Source organism: Girardinichthys multiradiatus, chromosome 11 (genome assembly GCF_021462225.1).
Source record: "Girardinichthys multiradiatus isolate DD_20200921_A chromosome 11, DD_fGirMul_XY1, whole genome shotgun sequence".
Taxonomy (NCBI): domain Eukaryota; kingdom Metazoa; phylum Chordata; class Actinopteri; order Cyprinodontiformes; family Goodeidae; genus Girardinichthys; species Girardinichthys multiradiatus.
The window spans coordinates 19,545,535-19,558,911 of record NC_061804.1 but is presented as its reverse complement, the minus strand read 5'-3'; the positions used below and the strand labels follow the sequence as shown (position 1 = coordinate 19,558,911).

Here is a 13,377-nt window from a genome sequence, read left to right as displayed (position 1 = left end):
ACCCTCCAATGGGCCAAAATTGTGGGAATAGTATAATATTAAAATGTTTCCAATGATGAATTACAGAACGAGTCTTGTTAAGGGGATAAATACTTGTTCACGGCACTGTAAATGTAACAGGGTGTCAATTGTAAAGCATGCACCTTAACATCTGAGGCGCATAATGTCTGCTTAGACTTATTTCAGATACGTTATAGTGAGAACAATGTTAAAATATATCTTGTTAGTTATTTGTCTGAAATGGAAAATCACCTGTGATAAGGGCATCACTTATACAGCACTGTAGAGATATCGACATGCTTTTGTTTACTTGTATTCTGTCTAGAGGTTTGAATGTGGCCTTAACGTTCATGTAATGGTTTTTCATGTTTGCGGGTCAACAACATTTACTAAAGCTGGAGGCAACAAACCCTCTACAACAACAAGGTTATAGAAAAACAAACCAGGTGATAAGCTGACCAAGCAGTATCAGCTGTAATGATATTATTGAGTAGCGAAGTATCTGAAACATTGAAGTGGTGGTTAGTTTTCATCTTAAAACTCTTGTTTTATTAGTAAATGATTGTGTTGTGACAAAGAGATGTGCAGGTTCTTCTCTTTCCCTTTTCTTCCCTCGGTAAGGCCTGCACTTTGTTCCTCATCACTATGGCAACGATTTATAGCATGCTTTATCCCTGAAGACACATCGCCCTTAGCAACAAGGGTTTGGAGATAGGCCAGGCTCTCTGAGTTTTTTCAGACTGATTATTTTGTTTTTTATATTCTTTAATGTGACAAAAAAAAAACAAAAAAACAGACAGAATTAACAAACATGAAGGTAAAGAAGTAAAACTGGATGAGAATAGAGTGATGGACCTTTACAACCCACATTCTCATATTTAAAACAAGACCAGTACCTACAGTAAAGTGACTTTCGTCATGTCCTTAAGAACATTACAACTCTCAAAGCAAAAAGGATGACACCAGATAAGTCGTGAACTACATATCACTGAAGCAAAACTTTCTTGGAAAGAAGATTCAAAACACTTAACATACTAAATTAATAAGTGAAAATAAAATACTAATCAAAGTTATCTGCCTCAGTATCAGAATCTAAAAGCTAGAATATTACAGCGTTTAAATCTTTCATTTCTTGTACTGATGAAAGCTGGCCCTGAATCTGCTACAGGACAGTAATCTGACACAATAGTGGCACCTAGTGGTTTAAAGACGCTATTGACCTCTTTTAGAAGTCACGTGACTACTGATCCCCAGTCCGATATTTTTATTCAGGCAGTTTAAGAACAAGGGGGGATAATTAAATCTCTCTTCATATGAAGTAAATTACATTTAGAATCAAGAATACAAACAGAAATCTTCTGTTGCTTTCAATCAAAATTAAGACTTAATATTTACAGTTTTCAAAGACATAATGCCCACCTTTCCAACTGTTTTTCAGTGTTTTATTATATTTAATTTCCTTTCAAGTAAGGAATCTTAAGGGTAAGATAAAGTCTAATTAGGTATGTACAATGTAATAAAATAAAAAAACTTGTTTGAAACTTGTTTTATCGTTTTATTTAAAAATAAAACAAATATGATTAATAAAAGCCATTGCCGGACCACTGACAAAAAGAAAGGAGATATGCAAGATCCCAACTCATATAAAATGAGAAATATACTTCTGCTATCAGGGCTGATGTTGCACTGTTACTGGCCCTAAAAGACATTCAGCAGATTACCAGTCTCTATAATAATAACAATAATATCAAACCTTCACTCAACTGCAGCAAGTTGACTACCAGATTGTCTTAAACAGGGGTGCAATGACAGCACAGACAGCACCAACAAACAATATAGCTTTTATCTTTTATGTTTTATATGATTTAGATTTGTAGAATTTGTAAAATTGTACATTGTATCATCCAGTTAGGATTTTCAGAAGGACCCCACACTTGTTAATTTATGACGCCAAGCAGGGACCCAACCCCAGCTCTGAGAACCTCTACACAGAAGACCAAACTAAATAAAGAAAAATGTCCTATGCCAGCAGACAATACAGCCTTTTATTTTGTGCTAAAATGTACGGCGCATTTCTGGTCCACCACACAGCATACTGTATATATTTCATATATAACATACAGTCTGTGGTCCACATACAATGTTCCATATAGTGTAGCAAACATCAAACAACTCCAACAACTAACAATTCACTCAAAAAATTAAACCAGACATGGTGTTGTTTTCAAATATCTCACCAATAGCTAATTATGTTCAAATTTATATACAATTATACAACCCAGTGTAGCTGCAAATGTGTCTTCTGTGAGGAAGGAAAAATTCTTTCTTTTTCCTAATTTTTTCCTATTGTCTACCCTCACTGGCCCCCACCATTAAATAGATTTGTGAATGTGTCGGTGCAGCAATGCACCACTTCACCATGCTTTATAACCTATGTCTCATTTATTGGAATCCTTCTTTAACTTCAATAACTACATTGTGCAGCTTTGTTTCACATGAATGCTGCCTTATGTTTACAACTATTTGCATCTTTGCCAGTATGGTGGAATTTCTCAGGATGCATGTGGGTGACATCAGGGTATCTTGATCCATACCAAAAAATAAATAAATAAATAAAAAATGTATCCAAAGTCACAAAAGAGAATTTAAAAAATCAGATCGGTCAAATAATGTAAAAATATTTGGCCTGAAATATTGGCTACTGCCATCTGCCATTGCAAAACCCTAATCAGTCAACATCTAATACCAAGTATAGAAATTAATGACACGTCTGATTTTGGCTTTGTTTTATGTCAATATAGGCACACTGGTGCTCTGCAGAGAAGGCATTATTAATGTTTTGTGGGTTTCATGTTCTCAATTCATGCAGTCGCCCTAACAGTTTGTCTGCCTGACAGACTGAACCCAGGGTAAAGATTTCCCCCCCTACGTCATGACGCACCGTCAGCTGTTGACAGACTGGAGGGGGTCTCTGTGGTGTCGACTAGGGATGGGCATTCCGGCTCTTTTTTGAGAGCCGGTTCTTTTGGCTCTGCTCACTAAAACGTGCCGACTCTTTCGGCTCCCAAGTGGCTCCTCAGATTTTATATTACATGAATTCATGACCAAAAATAATATCAAATAGTGTGTAAAATGAAGTACTAATATAAAAAACATGCTTTAAATGAAATGTTTTTTATCTATGTGGCTTTATTTGTAAATTAAAAATAAACAAGCAGAGTATGACAAAACGTATAAAATAAATATACAATAAAATGTTAAATATAAAAACAAACATCTCAGTCAGACAAAACAAACAATTATCATTGATCTAACCAAATACAAAACAAAACAAAGTCAAAACTCCTTTTATTCAAAAATTAGCCAAAACACTTTGAACTATTTACAATGAACAGAATATAGCGAACAAAATATAAATTGAAATATGCAAAACAAAAAGAAAAAAGCTGCATCCAGCAGGTATACATATTTAGTCATTAGCAATCTTTAGTAAAGATTGGCATTCAGAAAAACCAACTGTCTGAGCTTTGAGGTGCTGATCCGGTTTCTTCTATCAGTAATTATCTGCCCTGTTTTAGAGAAGATTCTCTCTGAGGGGACAGATGTTGCAACAATGCACAGTCTCCGTGCCATCACGCGTGTAAGACGTGGGTAGACTGAACTCTTGGTAGCCCACCAGCTCAGTGGATCTGCAATCCTCTGGAAAAGGGGCTCCTCAAGATAGGATCTCACTTCCATTATTGCATCTGATGAGGGATTCCTTCTTGTTGTGTCTCCAGTTGCTCGCTCTTCAAAGAACCTCCAAACAGCAGATGCTTGTGGCTCCTCTTGTTCGTGCTCTGCTGCCTCTTCTCCCTCATGGCCCCCTGGCAGTGGAGTTGACTGGCTGAACCTTGCTGCTGCTGCAGTTATTCTCTGAAGAGCTTCATCAACTGTTCTGTTGTCATTAAAGGCCAGCTTTTTGAATCTTGGATCAAGAATTGTGGTTTCTGACAGAACAGTGTTATATTCCTTTCTGTGGAACTTTCTGTCCATGGATGCGCAGAGAGCATCCACTAGCTCTTTCACTTTCCCTGTGGTTACTCTGGTCTGGTGCTCAGCTGACACTCTCTGCATGCCCTTTACACAGGATGAGCATCTTAGAGGCTGTAACATGGCTGAAAAAGAGTCAAACGTAAGCGTTAAAAAATATGCTCTATTTTATTTTGCAGTGTATATCATTATTATAATGAGTATTACATTTATTTTATCATTTCATTATTAACAACAACAAAAAAAAGATAAGAATTGAATAATAACAGTAATAAGGTGATAACATTTGCACACTGTACCTGTCTGCACTGATCTCCACCATGACTTACTCGAATGGCTCCAGAACAGTGCATGCTTCTTGCGTCATCTCCCATTCCTCTGGGCTCAGAGGATCAACAGGTGCATTGATAATAGCAAGAGTTGAGATGACTGCATCCTTGGATTCCAGGATTCGTTTTAGCATGTGAAAGGTGGAGTTCCACCTAGTAATACAGTCTTGTTTGGGCTTAAGCTCAGGCATGCCCATCTGTTGGGTAAATTTTAGCTTTGCTGTGGCTGTTGTTGTCCTGTGGAAGAATTCTATCCCTGAACTTTGTCCAGAGTGGGCTTCATCACCTTCAGAGCATCTCTTACAAACAGATTAATTGTGTGTGCCAGACATGGGCGGTGGGTCCATTTGAGGGTTTTCACTGCTTTTGTTATGTTAGCTGCATTGTCAGTAATACAGCAAACCACTTTGTTTTCCACGCCCCACTCTTTTGCCACTTTGAGCAGTTCCTCTGCTAAATTCTCAGATGTGTGTCTGTCATTGAACTCAAAACAATCCGGCAGACAGGACACCATTTTGTAGTTTTCAACAAAGTGGCATGTAACTGACATATAGGATGTGGTGGTTTGGGATGTCCAGCAGTCAGTTGTTAGACTAACAGCTATGGCTTTTTTTTACCCTTTCTTCGAGGGCAGCACGTTCTCTGTCAAAGAGGCTTGGAATTACTTTTTGGGAGGGTGTTTTCCTGCTTGGTAGTGTATACATTGGATTTAGAGCATGGGTGTAGCTTCTGAATCCTCTGTCATCCACAATAGAAAATGGCTGAAAATCCTTTGCAATCATTTTAGCCAGTTCCTCATTAATTGAGTTCTGTCTTGCTGGGGTCAAAGCCTTTTGTAAAAACTGTCTCATAGAGCTCTGAGTTGGTTGTGATGGTGTAATGTTTGATGCTGTAGGCTCTACAGCAACAGTTGCAGTGGATACACTGGCACCTTCATTAACAGCAGGTTCCCTTGTTTGCCTTTTTTCCTCCAACTGAACTAATGGGTGGGCAGTTCTTAGGTGTCTGTGCAGGTTATTTGTGGAGCCTGCTCTGTATGAAATGCTAACGTTACACAGTCCACACTCTGCTTTTGAATTGTCAATTATTTTGGAGCCTCATTTTGCATATCTTCCAAATTCTGAGTTATGGATTTGGTCAGCTGGTCTCTCAATGCAATTGATCAAATTTTCTTGAGGAGAAGACAGGGTGAAGGAGAGTCCAACTTGTCCGGACTGGACGTTTTTCTCTGGATACACGATGGACTCCTGGCAGAAGTGGAGGATTGTGTGTTTGTCGATAATGTCAGTCGAGGATGTGGAAGATGTGTATATAATTGGATGTTTGATATCAGGATTTCTGCTTTTTGGAGTCAGCGGTTACCTGGCATATCGAGAAATTCGGAGTGTCAGCAGCTGTTCTGGCAATTGTGAGGCTGCCTGGCATGTGTGATGGGATCTTCAGAGCGATCAACACTGGACTGAGATGTTACGTGAGCTGAATCGCAGACTGGATGTGATCCTTACACAGGATCGCAGGCAGGTTGCGGTTCCTGGACTCAGGGGTGAAATGGGATAAATCTTGGAGAAAGTTGTTCGCTCGGATCTGGCAGAAAGACCAGGAATTTGGCTGTTTGGATTTGCCTTTGAGAAGCACCAGCAAGACTCTCAAGGCTGACGGAAAATTAAGAGTCAGACTAACCCAAATAATTATTGTTTTTCTGAATCTGGCTCCCCTGCGCGGCCTTGATGGCTGGCTATCTTCAACCTCTCCTGGAAGTTATGTAAACATGACGCTCTGCTCCCTCCCTTCCCTGAGGACACCTGTGGACCTGCTCAGAACTTTGTGGGCGGTTGATGAACTTTCCATCGTACCATCAAAGACAATGGCCTCTGGGACAGTGCTTCATGGACTTACTTGCACACAATCACTCGCACACACACACATGCTCAAGATAAACATATGCACCCCCTCACACCACCTTCACCGTTCCTGACATGATGTTGTTTTGTAAACTTGTTGCTTCTTTGTGCTGAGGTTTTTTGCAATCTCAAACTGTATCCTGCTAAGGATAAAGTATAAAATATGATTTTTTTTCCTCTACTTACCTAATGTGGCCTCTTTTCTCATCTAACAAGGGCAGCACCTGTGAGTGGGCAGCAAAGCCTCGGTGACCCGTCCCCCCTTGTCTTGTGTCATGATGTATGTTTGGATGGGTTGTACTGGAATTCTAATTTCCCCTCGGGGATCAATAAAGTATCTTTGAATTGAATTGAAATTTTACTCCGTTTACTCCAGTTTCTCATCTTTCAGCATTCTGTCTAAGTTCTTTCTCAATTTCTCCAACTTGTGTGCCGTTCAGCGTGCCGTTTGGTCTGTAAATCCTCCCCTCCCCCTTCTGCTCAGTGTTGACTCACAGACGCCACCACACACCTTGACCAATTAGGGAGAAAAAAAAAAAAACCATCGAAAAAACAACTAATCGACTCCCAATCAGGAGCCGTCTCTCGTCGTTCACTTAAAAGAGCCGGCTCTTTGAGCCGGGTCGTTCGCGACCGACACATCACTAGTGTCGACCTCCAGGGCCGCTCTGAATGTTCTCTCCCCGGCTCTGTGCTGTCACCGCGGCCGCTCTCAAAGGCACATGGTGTTTGTGGACCGTTCAGTAAGCGAACATATGCTGCCATGATTGCTTTGTGTCGCCTGGTTCAGAGAGGACTGCTGAGCAGCCGGCCGTCGTGTCGTTTGTTCCCCGCACAGGTAGATGCGGCTCCCCCGGTCCGGACAGCCAGCTCATCCAGGTATCCCCGCTAGCTTCCCAGCTAACAGGTGTCCTCCACCAGCCCGGGCTGGGTGGTGAGACCTTCGTGGTTCTGAGTGGAAATCACAGCCCGGTGTTGGTGTTGGTCTAAACCAGTCTGTTATTTAACCGTTACCGCCTGTCACCTTGTGATGCCTTTAAAACATTAACTCTACAGTTTTAAATGCCGTTCGGGTGTTTTAGCAGATTTACCTAGAATCTGGGCTTTAATAGCGGTCTCAAAGCTAAAGCTAGTTATAAAACTAAATTTAAATCGAATTTCTGAAAAATATGTCCTGTAATCTGTATGCTAATGTTCATGCACACCAAGTTAGCATCTCAGCTACATTGCAGGATGTCAAATGTTTTTTATAAAGGTTATATTAATAGCTTTTATCAATTTAGAATTTGTTTTAAAAATCGGCAACAAATCCTAATCCAAATGTTATTTTGTTTATCTTAAAGAATTAAAATTATAGTAATTCTTACTATAACATATGTGCATGTTTTGGCTTCTTTTCTGTGGATGTTCTGCGTAATTTTAAATCTTATGTTCATTAATTGTCTAATGGTTGTGGAAATAAAATATGTAAGTAACTCCTTGGGTGTACATATTGCATGTAAGTGAATAGCTAAGCATAAACCGCTTTTAAACATTCCCTTGAACAAAAAGAGCACACGGTTTTCAACAACACCTTTAAATAATCCACACTGACCTTGTTTCAATGTTGCATTCCTGCAGCTGTTTGTTTTAAGTAACAGCGGGGTTCCTGCTAGACATGGGCCCTTGGGGAGATTCTGGCAGTAGGAAAACATTGAGTAAAAAATACTATGGTTTCACTGTATTTAAACAAAAACAAGACCTTATTGTTTTCATTGGATGGATGGATCAGAGCCTAATCTGAAGCTGAAACATTCAAAACTGTGCAGAAATAAGCACAAATTGGGTGTATTCTTAATAAGAAATTCACTACTGTCATATACAAATGATCTGATCTTAGGATATTTAATTATCACTATATACCAACTATAATAGTTCATTTTAACAATAAAGTCTATTAATGTGCATAACTGTGCTGCACCAGCAGATGGAAGCAAAGTAATATACACACATTTATTGACTGAAACATAGTGCAGCCTTCACATTGTGTAACATGTTTTAGTGCCCTGATTAGACGGTACATTCGCCCCATCATGTTTGAAAGCCAAGATGTTCAGATACTTTTTGTCTTTTGTCATCCGTTTTGAGTTTTTCTTTAAAAGATCTGTGACCACTAATAACTTAACAAGAAAAGACTCCTCAGCTTAATTGTGTTTTTCCTCCCCCTCAGTTCTGTCAACTTGACCTACGATGTCTTCGATGGGAAGGGAGACAGCACCCCCTTGGTGTTCCTACACGGCCTTTTTGGCAGCAAATCTAACTTCCACTCAATAGCCAAGTCCTTGGTGCAGCGAACAGGCCGAAAGGTAAAGCACCGATGAAGACTTCACACCCGTCTGTTGTTACATCTGAAATAGTTCATCATTGTGTGCTTGCACCTGTCCACAGCAGTCTGTCAATAGCTCTTTTTAGAGAAATTGGAAATGTGCTAGCAGCAGTCATTTGATACAGCCTCTCAGCTGACAAGTGATACCTGCTTGGCTCGATTTGAATTCACTTGTAACAACACCTCCTTTGTTTGTGACGTCGGGCTTCCCGAGCTGAGAAGATTCGCTCTGTTGCTTCCTTTTCCCCATTCCAAGTGTCTTACCTGTCCTTTGTCCAGTCAGGTGTTGACTGTAGATGCCCGTAACCATGGCAACAGCCCCCACACCCCCGAGCTGACCTATGAAGCGATGGTCGCTGATTTGAAGCACCTCCTCGGCCAGCTGCACATCGAGAAGTGTGTCCTCGTCGGTCACAGCATGGGGGGTAAAACCGCCATGACAACCGCTCTGACACAGGTGGGCGATCCCTAATGTCAGCAAGAATTTGTTATGACCGCATGTGTAATGAGATCATGTTTTTCCTCACTTTACATTCCCGCCATCTCCACTGACCTTTAGACTACACCTACATTTAGTTTAGGAAGTTGGGACGGTTTGCTTTAATTTTACATTGTTCACAGCAAAGTTCAAATGTGAATGATCTTTAATATTTAATGTGGATTAAGCTCCACAGATTCGTCCTTTTTTGACAAGGATGGAGGCATCTCAGGAACTAAGAGGTTCTCCAGAAATGAAATGAGTTTCCTTTTTTTATGAGTTATTGGAAGAAAAGTGTCAATTTCCACAGATTGAGGGGCATGTGGAAATGAAGAGGATATGCAGGATCAAATCTGATTTCTGCAAAGTAAAACTGGTGCACATTTGATAGAAACTTGGTCTGTGTCCAACGCCAAATCTGGAACGAAGGCAGACAATTTCAATTCATTATTGTGAAGAAATAAAAAGTTAAATGCAGAAGATAATCTAGCAGGCAGAATACATAGACGGCGAAGGTAAGTCAGGATAAATATAGAGGGTTCATCACATGGTGTAAACCATCAATAATGTAAGAAATTAAACAGCTACGCGAACTCAGGACAAAGGAAGAACAATTTACGACTTAAAATACCCAAGCTCTTGGAAGTTTTGAATGAAACATTTAATTTTTTCCGAATAAGAACATTCTGTAAACACTTCATCACATACAGGGCCCTACATGGACAGACAGCCACATATTCCACATATTTTATGTGCACACCACCACACGCTCGCTCAGGTCAAGTGATCACAGCCTGTTACGTTTTCCCAGCGCTCGCCTGAAGACCTGTGGAGGTCCGAGTCTTCGATTCCACTAACCGCTGGCTTCAGATCTGCTGACAGGGTGGGCAGTTTGAAGTCCCAGTGCAAGACACACTTTAAAAAAAAAATGCTTATGGGTGTTTCTGGCATCACCGGTTTTCATGCTTTTATTTAAAATCTACTTGTTTTAGCTTGTTGCTTTTAATGTGTCGTTTTGATGCTCTGTTTTTATTTTTATTTTTATGTCTTATATTTTAAAGCACTTTGCGATTTAATTTGTTAAAATTGATAAAGTTACTTCCTCCACTTACTTTACTTACTCAGCTTACTTACCAGTCTTAATTATTACATAACCAACCTTTTAACTATGCTAATCAGTTCTAAACTCCTGAAAATGAAACATCTGTATTTTAATCAAGTTGGGTTTTTAACACTCTCCAATCAAAGCAGACATTCTGAGGCTATGTTTCTAATATAATAGTGACTTGAAGTTGTTCCGGTTCACAGCTACCAGTGTCAGTCTTTCTTTCTTGTTGTTTGTAGCCGGGTCTAGTGGAGAGGCTGGTGGTCGTGGACATCAGTCCAGCCCAGACCACCACACGTACCAACTTCCGCTTCTACATCCAGGCTATGCAGGAGATGAAGATCTCCACCGACATCCCTCGTTCCACCGCCAGGAGGATGGCTGAGGATCAGCTGCGAAGTTTAGTGAAGGCCAGTCCCGTGTTTTTTTTAATGCCTCTTAGTATTTCTAATATAAGATGTGGAAAATTGAACATGTTCATCCTCTTATAGGAGCACTCTGTGCGTCAGTTCCTGCTCACCAACCTGGTGGAGGTAAACGGACATTACTCCTGGAGGGTGAACCTGGAGGCCATCGCCGCTCACCTTGATGAAATCATGAGTTTCCCCAGCTTGGACTCTGTCTATGAGGGACCAACGCTGTTCCTGGGTGGAGCCAGTTCTGCTTACATCAGGTAGAAAACATGACAGAAAAAGAAGAATTTATTTGAAAATAATCGCATTTGCATTTATTTAAGATGCTGCTTAAAATCGGTCTGTTGTTAAAGCAGATATAGCTCAGGATTTCATTGCAGAGCTTTGTATAATCATACCTCAAGGGGGAGTATGAGCATAAGTTAAAATAAATTCATCTTTTATTGCACTGAAGTTTTAGATTACTCAGTAGATGTCTGCAAGAAGATTTCTTCTTGCCTAAATTTGTAAGAGTGTTAGAAAACTGCAGCATTATAAATTTGTTTTAAGGCTGCTTACACTTCTATACCAGGGATGAAAATAAATGTGGAGAGTGCAGTTTACCCATTTGATTATTCACTATTAATGTATAAAAAGAAGAGAGAACATATAGGTCAACAAACCAATCCTAGTTTGAATACGTCTTACTTTCCATCACAATTGTAGGAATAACAAATTAAGTCTTAACTTTTCATTTCAATATTTTACTTACAAATACTCGTACTCGTCGTCTTCCGCTTATCCCGGACCGGGACGCGGGGGCAGCAGACTCAGCAGAGATGCCCAGACGTCCTTCTCCCCAGACACCTCCTCCAGCTCCTCCAGGGGGAGCCCAAGGCGTTCCCAGGCCAGCCGAGAGACATAGTCCCTCCAGCGTGTCCTGGGTCGTCCCCTGGGCCTCCTCCCAGTGGGACGTGCCTGGAACACTTCCCGAGAAAGGCGTCCAGGAGGCATCCGGTATAGATGCCCGAGCCACCTCAACTGGCTCCTCTTGATGTGGAGGAGCAGCGGCTCTACTCCGAGCCCCTCCCGGATGGCCGAGCTCCTCACCCTATCTCTAAGGGAGTGCCCGGCCACCCTACGGAGGAAGCTCATTTCAGCCGCTTGTATCCGGGATCTCGTTCTTTCGGTCATGACCCAAAGTTCATGGCCATAGGTGAGGGTAGGAACGTAGACCGACCGGTAAATTGAGAGCTTTGCTTTTCGGCTCAGCTCTCTTTTCACCACAACAGACCGGCACAGCGCCCCCATTACTGTGGCAGCCGCACCGATCCGTCTGTCGATCTCCCGCTCCATTCTTCCCTCACTTGTGAACAAGACCCCGAGATAGTTAAACTCCTCCACTTGAGGCAGGAACTCCCCTCCAACCTGAAGAGGACAAGCCACCCTTTTCACCACTTACAAATATTAAATTATTAGATTACAAATTATAGCAAATATGTGGCTTAATCTTGAGTAAAAATGTAATGGTTTCACTGAATTTACACATACCATATACCATAATTACAGAAATGTGTGGCACTATCTGATTGCTTTTAACTGATATAGAAAAGCAGCGGTGATTCCTGTTTCTGCTGAATTATTCCGATTATTAGTCATAATTTTATGTAGGTATGTATGTATGTTGCTGCGGTCCTCATTTGTGTACAGGTGAAGGAAAAGTCCAATCACTTCTCTGTCATCTCAGGAACACAACTTTAAATCGTAGGAGCCTGTTGATGAGAGATGTTAGTGGTTTTCAGACTGTTTTATACTTTGTTTCTGCTAAACTTCCCATGTCTAGTCTGGAGCTAAAGTTATTTGAACATTTCTAGTCGCTCCTTATTTACAACGAAACATCTGTGCTTCCGATCTATGTTTTGCTTTCTCTGATGTTGTTTACATCTACACTCCCCGTCACAGCTCCGACGATTACCCAGAAATCCAAAGGCTGTTCCCCAACGCCGACATCCAGTACATCCCAGACGCAAGCCACTGGATACACGCCGACAAGCCTCTAGATTTCATCAGCTCCATCATCTCCTTTCTTCAGTCTTAGCTGCCTCCAACCCGCGCCTGCAGACTCTTTTTCTTTTTTTTTTTCTTTAAATGCTCGGCACCTCTGAGCATGGAGTGGAGTCAATAACGATCCTAATATTCGCCAACACAGGACCCAACCCACTCTCTTACAGCCGTCAGTTTTCTTTTTTAACGTCGTCAGTCGTTCTAGTGTAGTTGACTTCTCCCAGACAGTTAGTGGTTGTAGATTAGCCAGCTTGTATATATGTTTCAGTTGATTTGTTTGTATCTCAGTTTAACATCATGGGGCTGTTTTTGGAGGTATTGTACTAATCCAAAGAAACTCTTTTTTTTTTTTTTTGCACTGTACAGTCTTTATGTTCACATACTGTGGATCTCAAAGGTTTACACACCCTCGTTAGAAGGCCATTAAATGATGAGAGCATAATAAAAAGTTACAAAACCTTTTAATGTGACGCAGTTATGTTGGAGGGAAAATTTAAAAATTCCTATTATTTGAAGCACCTTTTGATTAAATTTCAGTTTTTAGTCTACTTTAGTAAGAGTCTGTCCCCATCCCACATCTTGACTTGACAACATTTGTCCACTTTACCCTGCAAGTTCTTCACTGGTGAAGTCATTCATTTGTTTATTTGGACGAATGCTTGGACCCAGTGTGATGCTGAAAAATGAAGCCCATCTTCAGCTGTCCAGCAG

The 13,377-nt window shown here is 40.9% G+C and overlaps 2 protein-coding genes across 5 annotated transcripts; one reads left to right on the top strand and one right to left on the bottom strand.

Moving 5' to 3' along the window:
* Positions 1 to 3,220: 3,220 nt before the first annotated feature.
* Positions 3,221 to 7,992, bottom strand: LOC124877015 (zinc finger BED domain-containing protein 4-like). Of its 4 annotated transcripts, none has more exons than XR_007040428.1 (2): positions 4,332 to 4,601; positions 3,221 to 4,157 (listed from the first exon to the last, which is right to left on the bottom strand). XR_007040428.1 is itself a non-coding variant. In XM_047380115.1 (2 exons), the coding sequence occupies exons 1-2, from the start codon at positions 7,954 to 7,956 to the stop codon at positions 3,487 to 3,489; spliced, it is 771 nt and encodes a 256-aa protein (XP_047236071.1). In that variant the 5' UTR covers positions 7,957 to 7,992; the 3' UTR covers positions 3,232 to 3,486. The 4 variants fall into 4 exon arrangements, 2 of the variants coding, with proteins under 2 accessions (XP_047236071.1, XP_047236072.1); XR_007040429.1 differs by having other exon boundaries at positions 4,362 to 4,601; XM_047380115.1 differs by lacking the exon at positions 4,332 to 4,601 and adding an exon at positions 7,857 to 7,992 and having other exon boundaries at positions 3,232 to 4,157.
* Positions 7,993 to 8,201: 209 nt separating this feature from the next.
* Positions 8,202 to 13,131, top strand: abhd11 (abhydrolase domain containing 11). Its single transcript, XM_047379828.1, has 6 exons — positions 8,202 to 8,239; positions 8,472 to 8,607; positions 8,911 to 9,084; positions 10,450 to 10,620; positions 10,702 to 10,883; positions 12,565 to 13,131. Exons 1-6 carry the CDS (start codon positions 8,202 to 8,204, stop codon positions 12,698 to 12,700), a joined length of 837 nt encoding a protein of 278 aa, XP_047235784.1. The 3' UTR covers positions 12,701 to 13,131.
* Positions 13,132 to 13,377: the final 246 nt, after the last annotated feature.

Coding starts and splice junctions, on each gene's coding strand:
- LOC124877015 (XM_047380115.1), bottom strand. CDS start 7,956: ATGTTTTCCTACTGCCAGAATCTCCCCAAGGGCCCATGTCTAGCAGGA. Junction 4,158..7,856: donor GAATGCAACATTGAAACAAG/GTCAGTGTGGAT, acceptor ACTCTTTTTCAG/CCATGTTACAGCCTCTAAGA.
- abhd11 (XM_047379828.1), top strand. CDS start 8,202: ATGTGCATAACTGTGCTGCACCAGCAGATGGAAGCAAA. Junction 8,608..8,910: donor TGCAGCGAACAGGCCGAAAG/GTAAAGCACCGA, acceptor TTGTCCAGTCAG/GTGTTGACTGTAGATGCCCG. Junction 9,085..10,449: donor TGACAACCGCTCTGACACAG/GTGGGCGATCCC, acceptor TGTTGTTTGTAG/CCGGGTCTAGTGGAGAGGCT.